At 38.5% G+C, this 16059-nt stretch overlaps 1 protein-coding gene across 1 annotated transcript; it reads left to right on the forward strand.

Annotated features, from left to right (window-relative positions):
- The first annotated feature begins 9133 nt into the window (after window positions 1–9133).
- LOC112188228 (chaperonin CPN60-like 2, mitochondrial) lies at window positions 9134–14694 on the forward strand. Its single transcript, XM_024327311.2, has 17 exons — window positions 9134–9347; window positions 9429–9560; window positions 9857–10016; window positions 10273–10448; window positions 10836–10931; window positions 11012–11116; window positions 11248–11334; window positions 11446–11535; window positions 12017–12097; window positions 12174–12242; window positions 12310–12387; window positions 13193–13288; window positions 13396–13495; window positions 13595–13698; window positions 13788–13893; window positions 14227–14305; window positions 14390–14694. Exons 1-17 carry the CDS (start codon window positions 9288–9290, stop codon window positions 14493–14495), a joined length of 1725 nt encoding a protein of 574 aa, XP_024183079.1. The 5' UTR covers window positions 9134–9287; the 3' UTR covers window positions 14496–14694.
- Window positions 14695–16059: the final 1365 nt, after the last annotated feature.

The following is a 16059-nucleotide window of genomic DNA, read 5'->3' on the forward strand; positions in this document are numbered from 1 at the left end:
AATGAGTTGATTCATAAACCCATCTCCCCCCTTTGTAATCAAATTCTTGAATAATCAGGAATCGATTCCTTATAAGGAGGTGAGACCTACACTCATTCCGATTTTTTCCCGGAATCATTCGATTCCTTTATGTGTTAGTAAACGTAGGAATAATTTTACCCCGTAATCATTCCCTCCCATTCCAAGTAAGTAAACATGCCCCAAATTTCTGTATCACGACTCGATGAGGGTTTGTGCGGCTGAAGAGATTAGGAATGTTGGATTGTTTCTAGGATTTTTTTTTTCTTTTATTCCATTTTTCCCGCTCGTAATAAGTGGCTATCTAGTCTTTAATAAGTGTTCCTTGCTCAATATTTACTTTGACCGGAACACAGTTAGGCAACACCAATTTTATTGCTTCAGAAATATATATAGGCTCTAGCTAGTTTATGTAACACTCTAGTAATGGCTCACTAAAGTTGTTGATGAGGCAACAGACATTAGCAACTTTAGTGGAGGAGGGTGAAACTCCCTCGCCTATCAGCATATCTCTAAAAATAATATTATTTAAGTTTTTGTTTTGGTCGCATGAATTTGGTACTCAGTTGATTTTTTTAGTTTATTTCGGAGTTTTGAGTTTTTGTTTGTAGGCTCATGTTAAAAGGTACAATGGTGTATTGGGTGACTTGTTCTTCTCTTAGCAGAGGTTGGTTTAGTGTACTATGGAAATGAGTCTTTCTGACAATCTCTAGGAGTGTGTTATTTCTTGTAACGTTTGTTGAACTTTATTAATGGATGACCTATTTCGTTAAAAAAAAAACACTATAATAATAACTCACTAAAGTAGCCAAATATGTGCACATGCATTACTCAAAAAGAAAGAAAAAAATAACGTTGGAACTGAAGGCTCAGTCCTACACTCAAACTACAATAATGGGAACAGCCACTGCACGCTCTCTAAAGCCGCAAAATATTTATTATAATTGATCCTCGAAATTTACATTTGCAATTTAATCTTCAATTCACATAGTGATGTTCTTTTAGAAGTATCATCCTCTATGTAGTTTACGATCTTATTTGGGACAACTTTTGAATTAGCTAAAAGCGTTTTTTTTTTTTTTTGAGAAAAAATAAAATCCATTAATAACTGAAAAGATTACAACCCATTGGAATGACCAGTTGTGGTCCTACACCATGACAAACATTCCTACAAAGATCCGTAGTTACAGGTTCGTCGCTAATAGCAGCATCCATGAGCCAAAAGAGCCCAACTGTTAGCATTGAAGCCACCCTCAAGTGTAAGAGGTACAAGTTATAGAATAGGGGATTAAGTAAGGACGTCAAACCCACGAGGATTGGTAAATCCTTTCCTAGCTAGGGAAAACTTAAGGAAAAACTAGAAGAATATGCAATTGTACAATCACAAACAAAGGCTCACAAGTGAACCAAAGTTCATGGTGAGTATGCGCAAGATGGTGTGTAGAGATTTGATTTTGATTTTGAGATTGGTTTCTATTCAAATTGAAACAATGAAAGTAAGTAAAATAAACTAAGCTAAACTAAACAAGTTGTTATCAAATAGATGGGAGTTAGGGCATCGGGTTTCACCTTTTGCCTTCCTTGCAAGCATTAAAGCAATTGAATATGAATGATGCAAAGCTAATTGTCCAACTACCCTCTTAGCATCCGGATTGGACTACTAAGCCTTAAACCCCTTTCTAAGCCTTAAACCCCTTTCATTTTATTAACTCTAACCGGATAAGTCTAGAGCTAACTACCTAGAGACAAATTCAATTACCGGATAAGTCTCAATCCTTTGCCCCTAAATGCATAAAGCTTAGAGTTTAGGTAACCAAACAAGCAAACCAATCCTATCTCTAGGTGATTTTAGCTAGCTCACTACCCTCACATGCATACATGGTGTGCTTTCATGCTCCCTTTTTGCCTAAAGGTAATCAATCTCTAGGAAAAACTTCATGTCATGGAAAAAACATAACTCAAATTGATTAGGTCTAAGTAATGCATTCAACTATTAAATTAGCATGTGAGAATGACAACATGAATTTGCATCAATTTATAAACAAAAGCATCAACAAGCAAGTTTGGCTAGGGCTTTCAACCCTATCCCCAACTAGTTCACTACTCAGACATAGCTAGATACACAAGCTTCAACATTCTATTAAACATCAACAACATAAAGAGATAAAGAGTAAAGGTGACTATTAATGATGCCGGAAGAAGTGGTGGAGATACGTCTCTAAGAACATGATGTGGTGGTAGTCACCTCCTTCTCCGTTGTGGTGTAGTTTACTTATGCATCATTCAAGGTACGGCTAGTATAGTAAATGACATGGAGTACATTCTCTATCTTTTGTGCCAAAATCGATTCCCTTGCATAATCCGAAGCATCACACATCAACTAGAAGGGTAGAGACCAATCCAGTGCAACCATGATGGAAGCTTGAGTGAGCATCACCTTGATTGTCTCAAATGCCTTCAAACAATGTTCATCAAAAGTAAAAGGAGCATCCTTTGCAAGCAAATCACAAAGAGGCTTGGAGATCAAGGAGAAATCTTTGATGAATATTCTATAAAACCAGGCATGACCAAGAAAACTTATCACGGCCTTTACATTATGTGGTGGTGGCAACTTCGAAATGAGCTCCACTTTGGCTTTATCAACTTCAATACCTCTTGAGCTAACAACATGTCCAAGGACAATTCCTTCTTGCACCATAAAATGACACTTCTCCCAATTCAAGAATAGGTTGCTCTCTTCACATCTTTGGAGTACAAGGGTTAAGTGTTCTAGGCATTGATCAAATGAATCTCCGATGACGCTAAAATCATCCATGAAAACTTCAATGAACCTCTCCACCATATCACTAAAAATGGAAATCATGCACTTTTGAAAAGTGGCCGGTGCATTGCATAATCCGAATGACATTCTTCTATAGGCAAAGGTGTCATATGGACAAGTGAAGGTGGTCTTGTCTTGGTCTTCCGGAGCAATTGGAATTTGATTGTAGCTGCTATATCCATCAAGGAAACAATAGTATTCATGGCCGGTAAGCCTCTCTAGCATTTGGTCAATGAAAGGAAGGGGAAAGTGATCCTTCCTTGTTGCATTGTTGAGCTTCCAGTAGTCGATGCATACTCTCCATCCATTAGCAACCCTTTGAGGAATAAGCTCTCCCTTGTCATTAGCTAACACGGTCATGCCACTATTCTTAGGAACCACTTGAACTGGTGACACCCACTTTGAATCTGAGATGGGGTAGATGACACAAACATCAAGCAACTTCATAACTTCCTTCCTCACCACTTCTTACATAGGAGGATTAAGCCTCATTTGTGGATCCCTTCTAGGCCTCATATCTTCTTCAAGAAGAATCTTATGCATGCACATACTTGGACTTATGCCTTTGATGTCGGCAATAGTCCACCCAATGGTCTCTTTGTGATCATCCAATACCCTAAGTAGCTTTTGTTCTTGCAAATCACTTAAACATGAAGAGATAATTATGGGCAACTTGTGGTTTTCACCAATAAAAGCATACTTTAAATGGGAAGGAAATAGTTTCATTTCAAGATTAGGGGGACATTTAATTGAGGGTAGTAAGGGAAGAAAGTTAGAAGGGGGTACCTCAACCTTTGGTTGCAAGTGTGGAGTGCATGGCCTCATGGCCTCAAGTGTAAGATTGGCTTCCTTGGTTGCCTCTTCACCAAACTTCATACCATTATGATGCAAGCATGTCTCTAAAGGATCTTTGGATGCGGTTTCAATAAAAGTGTTTTTCACCATTTTGTCAGTACCATCAAGAACCTCAATCCGGTGGCATGTGTAAGCTTGTGAAGGTCTATTGAATCCCTCAAATATTCTAAAGCCGATAGTGGTTTCATGGACGGTCATGGTCATCAACCCCTCCTTAACATCTATCTTTGTCCCACTGGTAGCCATGAAAGCTCTTCCAAGAATGATATGAAAGTCTTTCTCGATTGGAGCCTCTTCTATGTCAAGAATGACAAAGTCTGCTGGTATTAATAGCTCATTAACCTTCACAAGTACGTCTTCAACAATTCCTCTTGGGTACACAATGCTCCTATCCGCCATTTGCATTGAAATAGCAATGGGGCGGATTTCTCCAATGCTAAGAGATTCATAGACACTATAGGGCATTAAGTTAATACTATCCCCCAAATCTATCAAGGCTTGATCAAAGAACTTGGCACCTACTTTGCATGGAATAGTGAAGGAACCTGGATCTTTCAACTTGGTTGGTAGATTCCTTTCCAAAACCGCACTCACACTCTCACTAAGGCACACCTTCTCATCCTTCTCAAATGTGGTCTTGTTGTTGTTGCAAAGCTCCTTAAGAAACTTGGCATAGGTAGGAATGGTTTTGATTGCATCCAAAAGAGGGATGCTAATCTCCACCTTCCTAAACACATCTAGGAACTTGCTCTTTAACTTCTTATTCTTTTACTTCAATGCCACTTTTCTTTGAGCTTGAGGGTAAGGAGGGTCACTTGTTTTTCCTGAACAATCCTCAAAGGAGGGTTGAAGGTCATACCTCTTTTGAATGGTCTTTCAATAGAGTAGAAGGAGAGACTTTATTATCATGAGTTCTAACCTTAGCATTGAAATTGTCCTTCAAAGCTTCTTCTTGCTTCTCATCGGCATAAGCATTCTTCCTATCATTCAAAGCTTCTTCTTCACCATCATTGAAGCCTAAGATGACTTCTCCATGTGACAACTCTCTGGCTTTCCCCTTTGATCTTCTTTCAAAATCGGGTGGCTCCCTTGGAGTTACATCTTCCTCATTAGTAGGCATGTACACATTGTTCTCCACTTGCCTTTCACTTCTTAAAGTGGTAATAGCTTTGGCTTCATGCCTTGGGTTATTTCCACTTGGCTTGGAAACACACCTTGCTTCCTTCTGGATACATGTCGCTTTGTGAACACTCCGTTGTGCTATGATACACACTTTCGCAAATCAAGCAAGCTTGCTCCATGGCTTTGACTCCCAAACTCGGCTCCCGAATTTGGCTTGGTAATGCCATTTGATTGAGGGGTCTTCCTTGTGCTTGTAGAATCATGTCAAGCTTCCTTTGCATATCTCATTTTATCCGCTTAAACTCTTGTTGCATTTAAACACTTGCAATGTCAACATTATACATGCCTCTCCTTTGCTCTTGCTCCCTCATAGGTACTTGTGCACTCTTCATCATTATTGGCTTTCTATCCAAGGCGCTATTATAGAGTTGAGAAGATTCACTCATTTCATCTAGGATCTTCATTGTTTCATCTTCGGTCTTGTTCATGAAACATCCCCCATAAGCATTGTCAACTCTCCTCCTTGAGTCTTGTGAAAGCCCGGTGTAGATGGCACTTAGAACCACTACCTTAGAGAGGCCATGATTGGGAACACCATCTTCTATATCCTTGAATCTCTCCCATGTCTCATAGAATGACTCATTTGGTAGCTCTCGGAAGTTCATCAACTCATTCCTCAATGAATTGGACTTGTGAGGTGGGAAATAGAATTTGAGAAATACATTTTGCATCTCTTACCAAGTGTGGATACTACTTGGGGGTAACTTGTACAACCATTTCTTGGCTTTGTCCTTCAATGAAAAGGGAAAGAGTCGAAGATGCAAGTTGCCTTCATCAATACCTAACAGTTGAATGGTTGAGCATGCTTCGTTGAACTCTTGGAGGTGCATATGGCTCATTACTTGGCAAGCCAAAGAAAAGGGGTAAGTTTGCAATAGTCCCTGGCTTTATGTCAAAAGCAACGGCACATGGTGGAAGCACAATGCAACTTGGATGATTGGAGATTGTTGGCAAAGTGTACTCCTTCATGAGGCGTGGTTCAACCATTGTGGGTATCCGGTCTATTTTAGCTTGCAACTCTTCCGCTAATTTCTTTATGAGATAAAGAGTTTCTTGCGGTATCCGAGTTTCTTCACCACTATCTTCAAGGGTTTGATCAATAAATGTGTTGTCTCCACTTGGTGTGCTTGGAGTTGATGGAGTAGAATATCTTGAATTGATCCTTGGGCTACTTGTAGGTGATTCGTGAGACATAAACACCTATAATATTTCAAAACAAAGGTAAGAACATAAGTTAAGATACAAAAAGAAACCAAAAACACGAAATTGAAAAATTAATGAAAATAGGGGAAACGACCAGTCGGCGACACTTGCCGACTGGTCTATGAGCTTTTGACCCTAAAACGACCGATCGAAAATTTCTAACTACTAGTCGACGAAACAAAAATCACACGAAATTAATACAAACTACAGGTCGGCGGAGACCAACGACTGGTCGGTAAACAGAGATAAAATAAAAATAAGGGAAACTTCTAGCTAATCCCTAAGGCTACCTGAGCTAGGGATTGGATTTCACACCAATCCCCTGCAATGGCGCCAAAAAACTTGTTAGCATTGAAGGCACCCTCAAGTGCAAGAGGTGTATAAGTTATAGAATAGGGGATTAAGTAAGGATGTCGAACCCACGAGGATTGGTAAATCATTTCCTAGCTAGGGAAAACCTAAGGAAAAACTAGAAGAATATGCAAATGTACAATCACAAACAAAGGATCACAAGTGAACAAAGTTCATGGTGAGTATATGCAAGATGGTGTGTAGAGATTTGATTTTGATTTTGAGATTGGTTTCTATTCAAATTGAAACAATGAAAGTAAGTAAAATAAACTAAGCTAAACTAAACAAGTTGTTATCAAATGGATGAGAGTTAGGGCATCGGGTTTCACCTTTTGCCTCCCTTGCAAGCAATAAAGCAATTGAATATGAATGATGCAAAGCTAATTGTCCAACTACTCTCTTAGCATCCGGATAGGACTACTAAGGCTTAAATCCCTTTCATTTTATTAACTCTAATTGGATAAGTCTAGAGCTAACTACTTAGAGACAAATTTAATTACTGGATAGGTCTCAATCCTTTGCCCCTAAATGCATAAAGCTTAGAGTTTAGGTAACCAAGCAAGCAAACCAATCCTATCTCTAGGTGATTTTAGCTCATTACCCTCACATGCACACATGGTGTGCTTTCATGCTCCCTTTTTGCCTAAAGGTAATCAATCTCTAGGAAAAACTTCATGTCATGGCAAACACATAACTCAAATTGATTAGGTCTAAGTAATGCATTCAACTATTGATTTAGCATGTGAGAATGACAACATGAATTTGCATCAATTTATAAACAAAAGCATCAACAAGCAAGTTTGGCTAGGGCTTTCAACCCTAGCCCCAACTAGTTCACTACTCACACATAGCTAGATACACAAGCTTCAACATTCTATTAAACATCAAATACATAAAGAGATAGAGAGTAAAGGGTGACTATTGATGATGCCGGCAGAAGTGGTGAAGATGGGTCTCCAAGAACATGATGTGGTGGTAGTCACCTCCTGCTCCTTGCTCCAAGCTCTTGATATTGGTAAGAATAGTGAAATTTAGGATCTCTAAGGTGAGTTGTGGTGTTGAATGGTGAAGGAAATGGAGGTTGTAGTGGAGGAAAATGGAGGTTGTAGTGGTGGAAATGGTGGTGTCTTCTCTAGAGAGAAAAATGGATCTTGGATAGGATGAAGATGATTGAATGGAGTCAAGAATGCTAAAGAATTAGTCTTTGGCCTCTCTTTGATCAGCTATGTATGTCCTCTTTGGTCCCAAAGTGTGCAAGAGATGCTCTTACACCATTGTCCCCCAAATGGTCCCAAATTGGCAAGGTGACAAAAAGACAAGGTGTGGGGATATATTTGAATTTCAAGTGATGAGAGATTCTCACAACCATGGTCCTCCTTTGCTGGAGAAAAAGCCCTCCATGAGTGGCGGCTTGCCGGAAAAGTTTGCCAGAAAAATCACTAGAAAAGTCGATTTGCAATTTTCTTCAAATCTCCGTGTCTTCTTTCCCTAGCTTCAAATCTTCGCATTACAAACCTCAAATAGTCATTTTATTCTTAATGCAAGGTTTCCTACAAATGAAAGAAAATGGATTAAAAAGGGTAAAATTAGCATGGTAGATAAATCAATTTTCATAATTATGGGCCACAATTGCATAAGTAATTTGAGACTCAACACCAACCCCTAACCAAATTTTACGGCAGAAACCACGAGCTACAATGAAAGATACCCAATACCGAGAGTAACGATACAACCTCGCCACCAACATTAAAACGAGCCAATTTACCCTCTTCAACACCGTGTCCAAGTACCGCCAGACCACGTGCAAAGACAATCCACCCTCATGTTGACAACCATAAAGCACCGAAATTAAAACCCATAATTTCCAGGAGTAACGCCACAATAATGGCACACCAACTAGAACACAACTGCCAAACCCTAACTCGAAGGAGTATGGACTTATTGAACCTAACCAAAAAAACTACCAAGATAAAGAAAAACCTAAAGCTAACCAACAAGGTGTTGCCTAATTCTACATCTTTGTCCCAAACAGCTGCCACAGGATAATCGATAACCATCATCACCGAACAGAAACCAGCATCGTCTTCCCTCCATAAGATCTAGACCACCGATGGGACAATCCAATCCCAGGTATGCTGCGAGACTCCATCTTTGAGGAATCAATCCCATCGCCGACAAACTGCCCACCAAAACCCATAAGCACAGCCACATACCCCTACCCACAACAGTCGTCGTCCAGATCCGATGCAGAAGGCTGCCGATCCCGTCTTCTTGTCAGGCGTGAAGCCATAGAATTGCCGTCACTGCCATCTAGAACAAATAGCCACATTGCTCTAACGCACCGCCTCGACCCACCATAGAGCCTCCCAAGACCAGCTCGGCAGCAATCCCCACACACCGACGGAGCCAAAGGCCCACGCTGACGCTAGGACGCCGCCGGACGAGAGCCGCTAAGTGAAAACGAAAAAACTCAACTCTCTGTTCTCTAGGGTTGCGACTCTGAGAAAGATGAAGCGTTCTTTCTCTTGATGATTTCAAATCCTAATTTGTAGCTAAAAGCGCTTTTAAATTTATTGCTTTTAATTATTTTAATTCAAAAGCGCTTTTGGTACTGGTAAATTCAATAGTATATCAATTCATCCTTCAAATGTTCTTAAACTATTTGGACACGTCTTAAACAAGAAATAATGGACTCTCCCAAACAAAAACAAAAACAAAAACTCATCCAAACAAAACCCAATCCATAATCTCTAAAGCCTAAAACCCTACGAAAGCCCCCACGTCTGAAGTATAAACCCCCTCTCGTTTCCTCCTGCAAAACTGTCAGTATCTCTGTAACTCCAACTCCCGGCCAGCCATGTATCGAATAGCTTCCAAATTAGCTTCCTCCGTCGCTTCTTCCACTACCAAGAAACTGGTAACTACTACCCCTTCATCCCTTTTCTTATAAATTTCATTCCTTTGATTCACTAATTGATGGGTGGTACGAGTTGAACAGATTGGTAGTAGGATTATATGCAATAGGAATTATGCGGCGAAAGATATCATCTTTGGGGTTGGGGCTCGCGCCTCTTTGTTGCAAGGTGTCTCTGAGGTTGCAGAGGCTGTCAAAGTTACTATGGGACCAAAGGTATTGCATTAAAACTCTTACATTTCGATCATCTGTGTATGTTTTAATAGTTCATGGATACAATGTACATTGGTATAGAGCTCAATGTCTAATTGGAACACTAGGAAAGGAAAAGTTTCTTGTAATAGCTAAATGTGGAAGTGTAGTCTAATTATCACTGCTGTTGCTTTGTTTGCTTAAATTGTGAAGTGAGAATGGGATGATGTTCTTTTCATAAATCTACGATGATGAGCAAGTGATGGGATGTCTCGTCAAAGGGTTTTTATCTTATATGTCATTTTTGCTGATTGGTTCAGGGTCGCTATGTGATTATTGAGAAAAGCGGCAAGAATCCCCAGGTCACAAAGGACGGTGTTACTGTTGCAAAGAGCATTAGTTTCCAGGACAAGTACAAGGATGTGGGTGCGAATCTCGTGAAACAGGTTGCCAGAGCAACTAATACTGCTGCCGGAGATGGTGAGATTCTTTCTCAACTTTCTTCTCCACGCACATAATCTAATTTGAGATGAAGGAATAAGCCGTCTTTGGTGTGTTTGATTTGGTTTATTTTCTAGGCCATAGAAGCTCAAAACATTAGAATTGTCATGTAAATCGAGTAATAAATACTTTATTGTTTTGTTTTGGTACCTGAATTGAAACTTGCGAGCCTCCATAGTTGTTTCTTTTGAATCTCCGTTGAATTCATGGGGAGTTGTTAACTATCTGACTGCAGGTACAACATGTGCAACTGTCTTGACCCAAGCAATACTCATAGAGGGTTGCAAGTCCATAGCTGCTGGGGTAAATGCAATGGATTTGCGCAGTGGTATCAATATGGCAGTTGATGCTATTGTTACTGATCTGAAAAGCAAAGCATTGATGATAAGCACACCAGAAGAGATTACACAGGTAATGAGCTTCTTAACAAAGATATATAGGAAATGGATGTTAATATACTTTTAAAAAAACTTTTTCAAATCTCTAATTGACCGAATACTTCCTAAGTTCCATAGAAGTTGTACTCTTAATCTGGTTTTGCTGCTTATAGTTTTCCTATAATATCTCTTGTGATATGCTGAGTAAAGCCTGGGTGGCTAGTTTCCAGTGTTTGTGCTACTGTTTATCATGGATATTTTTCATTGCTTTTGACTGAATTATTATATGTTTCCTCTCCAAAATGAAAAAAATTTGAATAATGTTGCATTGATTTTCTAAAACTCTTTATATATATATATATATATATATATATATATATATCTTTACTTGGAGAATCATGATTAAATATATGATGAATAGGTTGCCACTATTTCTGCCAATGGCGAACGAGAGATTGGAGAGTTGATAGCAAGAGCAATGGAGAAAGTTGGAAAGGAAGGAGTCATTACAGTTGCTGTAAGCATCTTCTCTAAAGAATATAACGTTTTTCTAACATGTTATGTGTTATGGTTTCTCAAATTTCCATACTTTTATAGGATGGGAATACATTGGATAATGAATTGGAAGTGGTTGAAGGAATGAGGCTTGGCAGAGGTTATATTTCTCCCTATTTTATCACTAACCAAAAGACTCAGACATGTGTAAGTTCTTATCTTGACTGTGCCACCTATATTCTTAGGCCTTTTTGTTGTGGTTAAAGTAAAAAGATAACCTATTCTCTAGGGTTTTGGATGTCTGTTGATCTATAATTTTGTGATATCAATGCTTGCAGGAATTGGAATACCCACTAATCCTCATTCATGAAAAAAGAATTTCAAACATGACTGCACTCGTGAGAATACTAGAGCTGGCCGTAAATGTAATTAGCATTTTTCTGATTGGTTACCTTTTGCCATCAAATTTTAAATAAGTGAAGTTTATGGGTAGTGATACCCACATCTTGTTTTTCTTACCATTTGACTTTAAACAGAAAAATAGACCACTTCTTGTTGTAGCCGAGGATGTTGAAAGTGATCCACTTTCCATGCTTATACTCAACAAGCATCATGCTGGGGTTAAGGTGAGACTTGACTTTTCTGTTTGACTTGCTGGCTCTCGCATTGGATAATTCAAGAAGTCTGTCTTTTTTTTCTTGTTTATTTCAGTTATACTAACACACACACACACACACACACACTATATATATATATATATATATATATATATATATATATGGTGTGTGTGTGTGTGTGTGATGTATATTATTACTCTTGTTTGTGAATGGATAATAACCTAGTGAATCAGCCAGTTTCCGCACATAATGAATATTAAATATGTGGTTTTTACTTTTCTACATGTAAGTTGATTTTCCTTTTTTGGTTCTAACTATGAACTCATTCAGTACCTGTCTGGTTTATACTGGGTATGTTACATGGGGAATATTGAGAATAAACATGTTTGTTTGTTTGTTGTTTCCTCGTAGGCTTGATGTTTTTTTAGTATAGATCTTGTACTTTTGTATCAACAAGCAAGCAATACTTTAACTAGTTGAGTCTCCTCAGGTTTGTGCCATCAAAGCTCCTGGTTTTGGAGAAAACAGGAAGGCCAATTTAGAAGATCTTGCTGTTCTCACTGGCGGAGAGGTAAAAATAGTTTTGGTAACATCATATTGTATAGTCATTGACTTGAAATGATATGATTAATATACTTGTTATACAGGTTATCAGTGAAGACCGTGGTTTAACCCTCGAGAAAGTCCAACTTGAAACACTTGGTACCGCAAAAAAGGTTCGTATGTTACTGAATGGGATATTTAACTTGTGTGTCTGAGACCTAATGACTAAATTTGTAACAGGTGACTGTATCTGTTGATGACACAATCATTCTAAATGGAGGTGGTGATAAGAAGCTGATTGAAGAAAGATGTGAGGAGGTATGCTTCAATTAATGAGCTCTCTAATGCACTTGTGTTGATTTGTATCCATGTATCTGGTCTACCAAATGGTGTTATGTATTTTCTTTACTGTGTATATGATTATAGGGGTTTAACTCCCACACTGAACAGAAGTCTTCCAAATCATATCAGATTAAGTATGCACTATGGGCCCCTTCTTGAGGCAGTGGCATAGTTTCTGCTTTAGATGCAATAGATGGTAACCTTGTATACTGATTACTGAAAGAGCACATGCAAATTAAAGAATGCAGCAGTTAGAAATTTTGTAAAGCACTTAATGTAACTGCTGCTTGTGATCTAAATCAGATACCTTATTTTTGCCCATCTTATAGACTGAAAATACCTGGCAAAATGTTTTAAAAAGTCTTGTCAACACCTCTAGCAGGAGTTGATGTACCCTCCCCACACACAAAAGCACAAGTTTGGTGGCATGTTATATCACCATTCAAGGAACTCGCTGTATAATTGGTCCTGGAAAAACTGATTTTCTTGTTGATATTAACCCTACTCATTTATTAGTTACCAAGTGTTCAGTAATATTTATTTTCTATGGGAAGAGGTGATTCTTATTTTGTATATCCTGAAGTTGTCAGTGCAAAAAATCTATCCTGCCTGCTAATAAATTTGAGAGCTGCTTTACTCTAATTTACATATTCATAGCAATGAGTTCGAATATGAATACCACGATGAAGGTTGAGATATTCAAATCTATTAATATCAAAACATATACTAGAGGAACTTCCATGGAGTCTTTGAGTCATCTAAAAGCTCAATACTTCTACAGTTGAGAACAACAATGGAGAAGAGTACTGCTGTGTTTGACAAGGAGAAAGCACAGGAGCGGCTGTCAAAACTATCTGGTGGAGTTGCCGTTTTCAAGGTATCTTATCCACCATTATGAATGTTGTGTAAATTCACCTTTATGAATTGCTGCCCCATGTTGCATATTTTATGCTTTCAGATTCAGAATATATTTTCTTGTAACAGGTTGGAGGGGCTAGTGAGGCAGAGGTTGGGGAGAGGAAAGATCGGGTAACAGATGCTTTGAATGCTACTAGAGCAGCGGTGGAAGAGGGTATCTTGCCAGGTTGGTTGAGTTTCCTAGTTTAAATATGTTCTTGTCCCTCCATTCAGAGTAACAAAATACTTCTTGTTTCTACAAAATACTTCTTGTTTCTATGTTTAGGTGGTGGTGTTGCTCTCCTGTATGCTACAAAAGCATTGAAGAACATTCTAACGCAAAATGAAGACCAAAGAAGAGGAGTAGAAATAATCCAGAATGCTCTTAAGGTTTACTTTGATGGATTATCTTGGCATATCTTTTCGCGGTTTATTTATGTCAGATGTTCCTTATAGTATATATTGTTTGCTTGCAACAGGCACCTACATTCACTATAGTTCAAAATGCTGGTTTTGATGGTGCTCTGGTTCTTGGTAAATTGCTGGAACAAGATGATCACAGAATGGGTTATGATGCAGCCAAAGGTTTGTTTATTTATTTTGTTCTTTTCCCCTTGTATTCATTTTTTTCCTTTTCAAACTTTTTTAACCCTCTTTATGATATTTCATACCTGGTCTTGTTGTGCTGAATTTGTCCACAAAATTGGTTGATGCTTTATGTTGCCAACTTGAGTTTTAAGCAGTTTCATGTCAGTAACGGATGAAAGCATTTGAAATATGCATGATAGTCCTAATATCAGAACCTAACATCGGAGTTGCATTGTTCAACTTGTGTTTCATTTTTCTTCATTCTTTTCATAAGTTCAAGTTTTCAGAGTGTTCTCCATTCCATTAACCTTGGTGCTTGTGCTGAACTAGGTGAATATGTTGACATGGTCGAGGCTGGAATCATTGATCCACTGAAAGTTGTTAGAACATCCTTGGTAGACGCAGCCAGGTGAAATTGGCAGTCTGTTTTGCGATGAAACTCTTACTTAATCCGTGTGCTGCGATCTTAAACCTGTGTATTGTCTATTTGCAGTGTGTCGTTACTATTGACAACAACTGAGGCAGCTATAGTGGACAGTCCAACAGAGAAAAAGCCTCCCAGCCGGATGCCAAATATGGAAGATTATGGGGGCTACTAACTTGCGGTCGACTAACTCAGGCTTTAGTGCCAATATTATGTAACAATCTGTTACCCATGTGGATTGTATTTGACCAAAAAGATCAAATTTGTGCCCACAACTGCAAATGGGGACTAGAATTGAAATATTTAGGCAACTACATTTATAAAATTGACAAAATGAAATAAGCAGTAAAGTCAGTAATATTTTTTGGAGCCAACATAAAAGCCAATGAGTTCTTGATGCCTCGTGTCTCTTCAAAAACATTTCTTCACGTCTCCGGAATTTCATTATGACGATCACGAGTTCCTTGGATATTCTAGGACCATAATACTTTCTCTACAAAGGTGAAAGATTGTTTAATTTACCGAACGTGAGTTGAGGAAAAAAAAATCGCAGTTGCGTAAACGTTAGGGGTAAATTTCAACAGCCTTATCAAGAATAAAAGATACAAGGTATAGATGGCGAAGGCTTTTTGAATAAAATGGGTTCCTGGTTTGCAGATGTTGCTGGATTTCCAGATGTTCTAATGTATAGCTTGGAAAAGCGGATCATACCTAGGTGTTCAGTTTTCAGACTTTTCCACTTAAAAGGCTTCATTGTAAAGGAAGATTTATCCGCAAGTACCATTCTGAAGAAAAATGAGAAGTGGTTCTTGAAGAAGAAATCAAAGAAGAAAAAACGTAAACAGTCTTTTTACCTTTTTTTTTTTTTCCTTTCTAATCTCATAATTTTCTATTTGATTTTTTTTTTTGAATTTGTGGTTAAATACTCTCAACTGGTAATTTTTAATCGGTTGCATTTGTCCAATATTCAAAGTCCATCCGTTCTAAGGGTCGATTGCCACAACGAGAAAGAAAAGAGAGAGTTCCTGGAAAAAACTCAAAAAAAAAAGAAGAAGAAGCTTGTGGGTAAAATGATCCCAAATTTTTTTGACAAGACATGGGACAATAATATTATCCTTGTGGGAAAACAATTGGGTTATATAAGACGACGGTGAAGGCTCTGATGGTGTTGGCTTTGTCCCCGCCGGAGGAGTGGGGGTTTATTTGATCTCTGTCATTTTAAGTCGTTTTTTTTTTTTAAAGGGGTTTGGAACCCAGCCTAGCTGGGAGGCTCAGTCTCATGGCCGGTTTCATTTATTATATTAAAATTATGTCTCAGGGGGACATAAAACATGAATCCCGAGTTACAGAAAAACACTTACAATCATCCTCGTAGAGTACATCCTGAATAATAGCAGGAGTCTTATCAAACCAAACATCATCAATAGAAAATAAACTAGCTAAGTGAGCAAGTCTATCTGCTACACCATTTGCTTCACGGAAAATATGACAGATTCTAACTGATTGAAAAACAGACATATAATATTTACAATCATCTAAAGCTCGACTTACCTCTAAGAAATTTTTCTCTTCACCTTGGAGGGCAGCGGTTGAGTCACTTTAATATCTATTTCCGTCCAACCTTGGTGTATACCAAGAAAAAGACCAGCTCTACACGCCTCCGCTTCCATGTTTAGAGCTGAGTGTGCTTGTACAAAAGGCCTTGCCATAGCCGCAATGCTCATACCCGCATCATTTCT

The sequence above is a fragment of the Rosa chinensis genome, chromosome 2 (genome assembly GCF_002994745.2).
Source record: "Rosa chinensis cultivar Old Blush chromosome 2, RchiOBHm-V2, whole genome shotgun sequence".
In the NCBI taxonomy this organism is placed as follows: domain Eukaryota; kingdom Viridiplantae; phylum Streptophyta; class Magnoliopsida; order Rosales; family Rosaceae; genus Rosa; species Rosa chinensis.

Bases quoted from the DNA above. Each gene is read 5' to 3' on its own strand.
- LOC112188228 (XM_024327311.2), top strand. From the start codon at position 9,288: ATGTATCGAATAGCTTCCAAATTAGCTTCCTCCGTCGCTTCTTCCACT. The intron at 10,932-11,011 runs GTAAGCATCTTC...ATACTTTTATAG, and splicing joins AAGGAGTCATTACAGTTGCT to GATGGGAATACATTGGATAA. The intron at 11,117-11,247 runs GTAAGTTCTTAT...CAATGCTTGCAG, and splicing joins ACCAAAAGACTCAGACATGT to GAATTGGAATACCCACTAAT.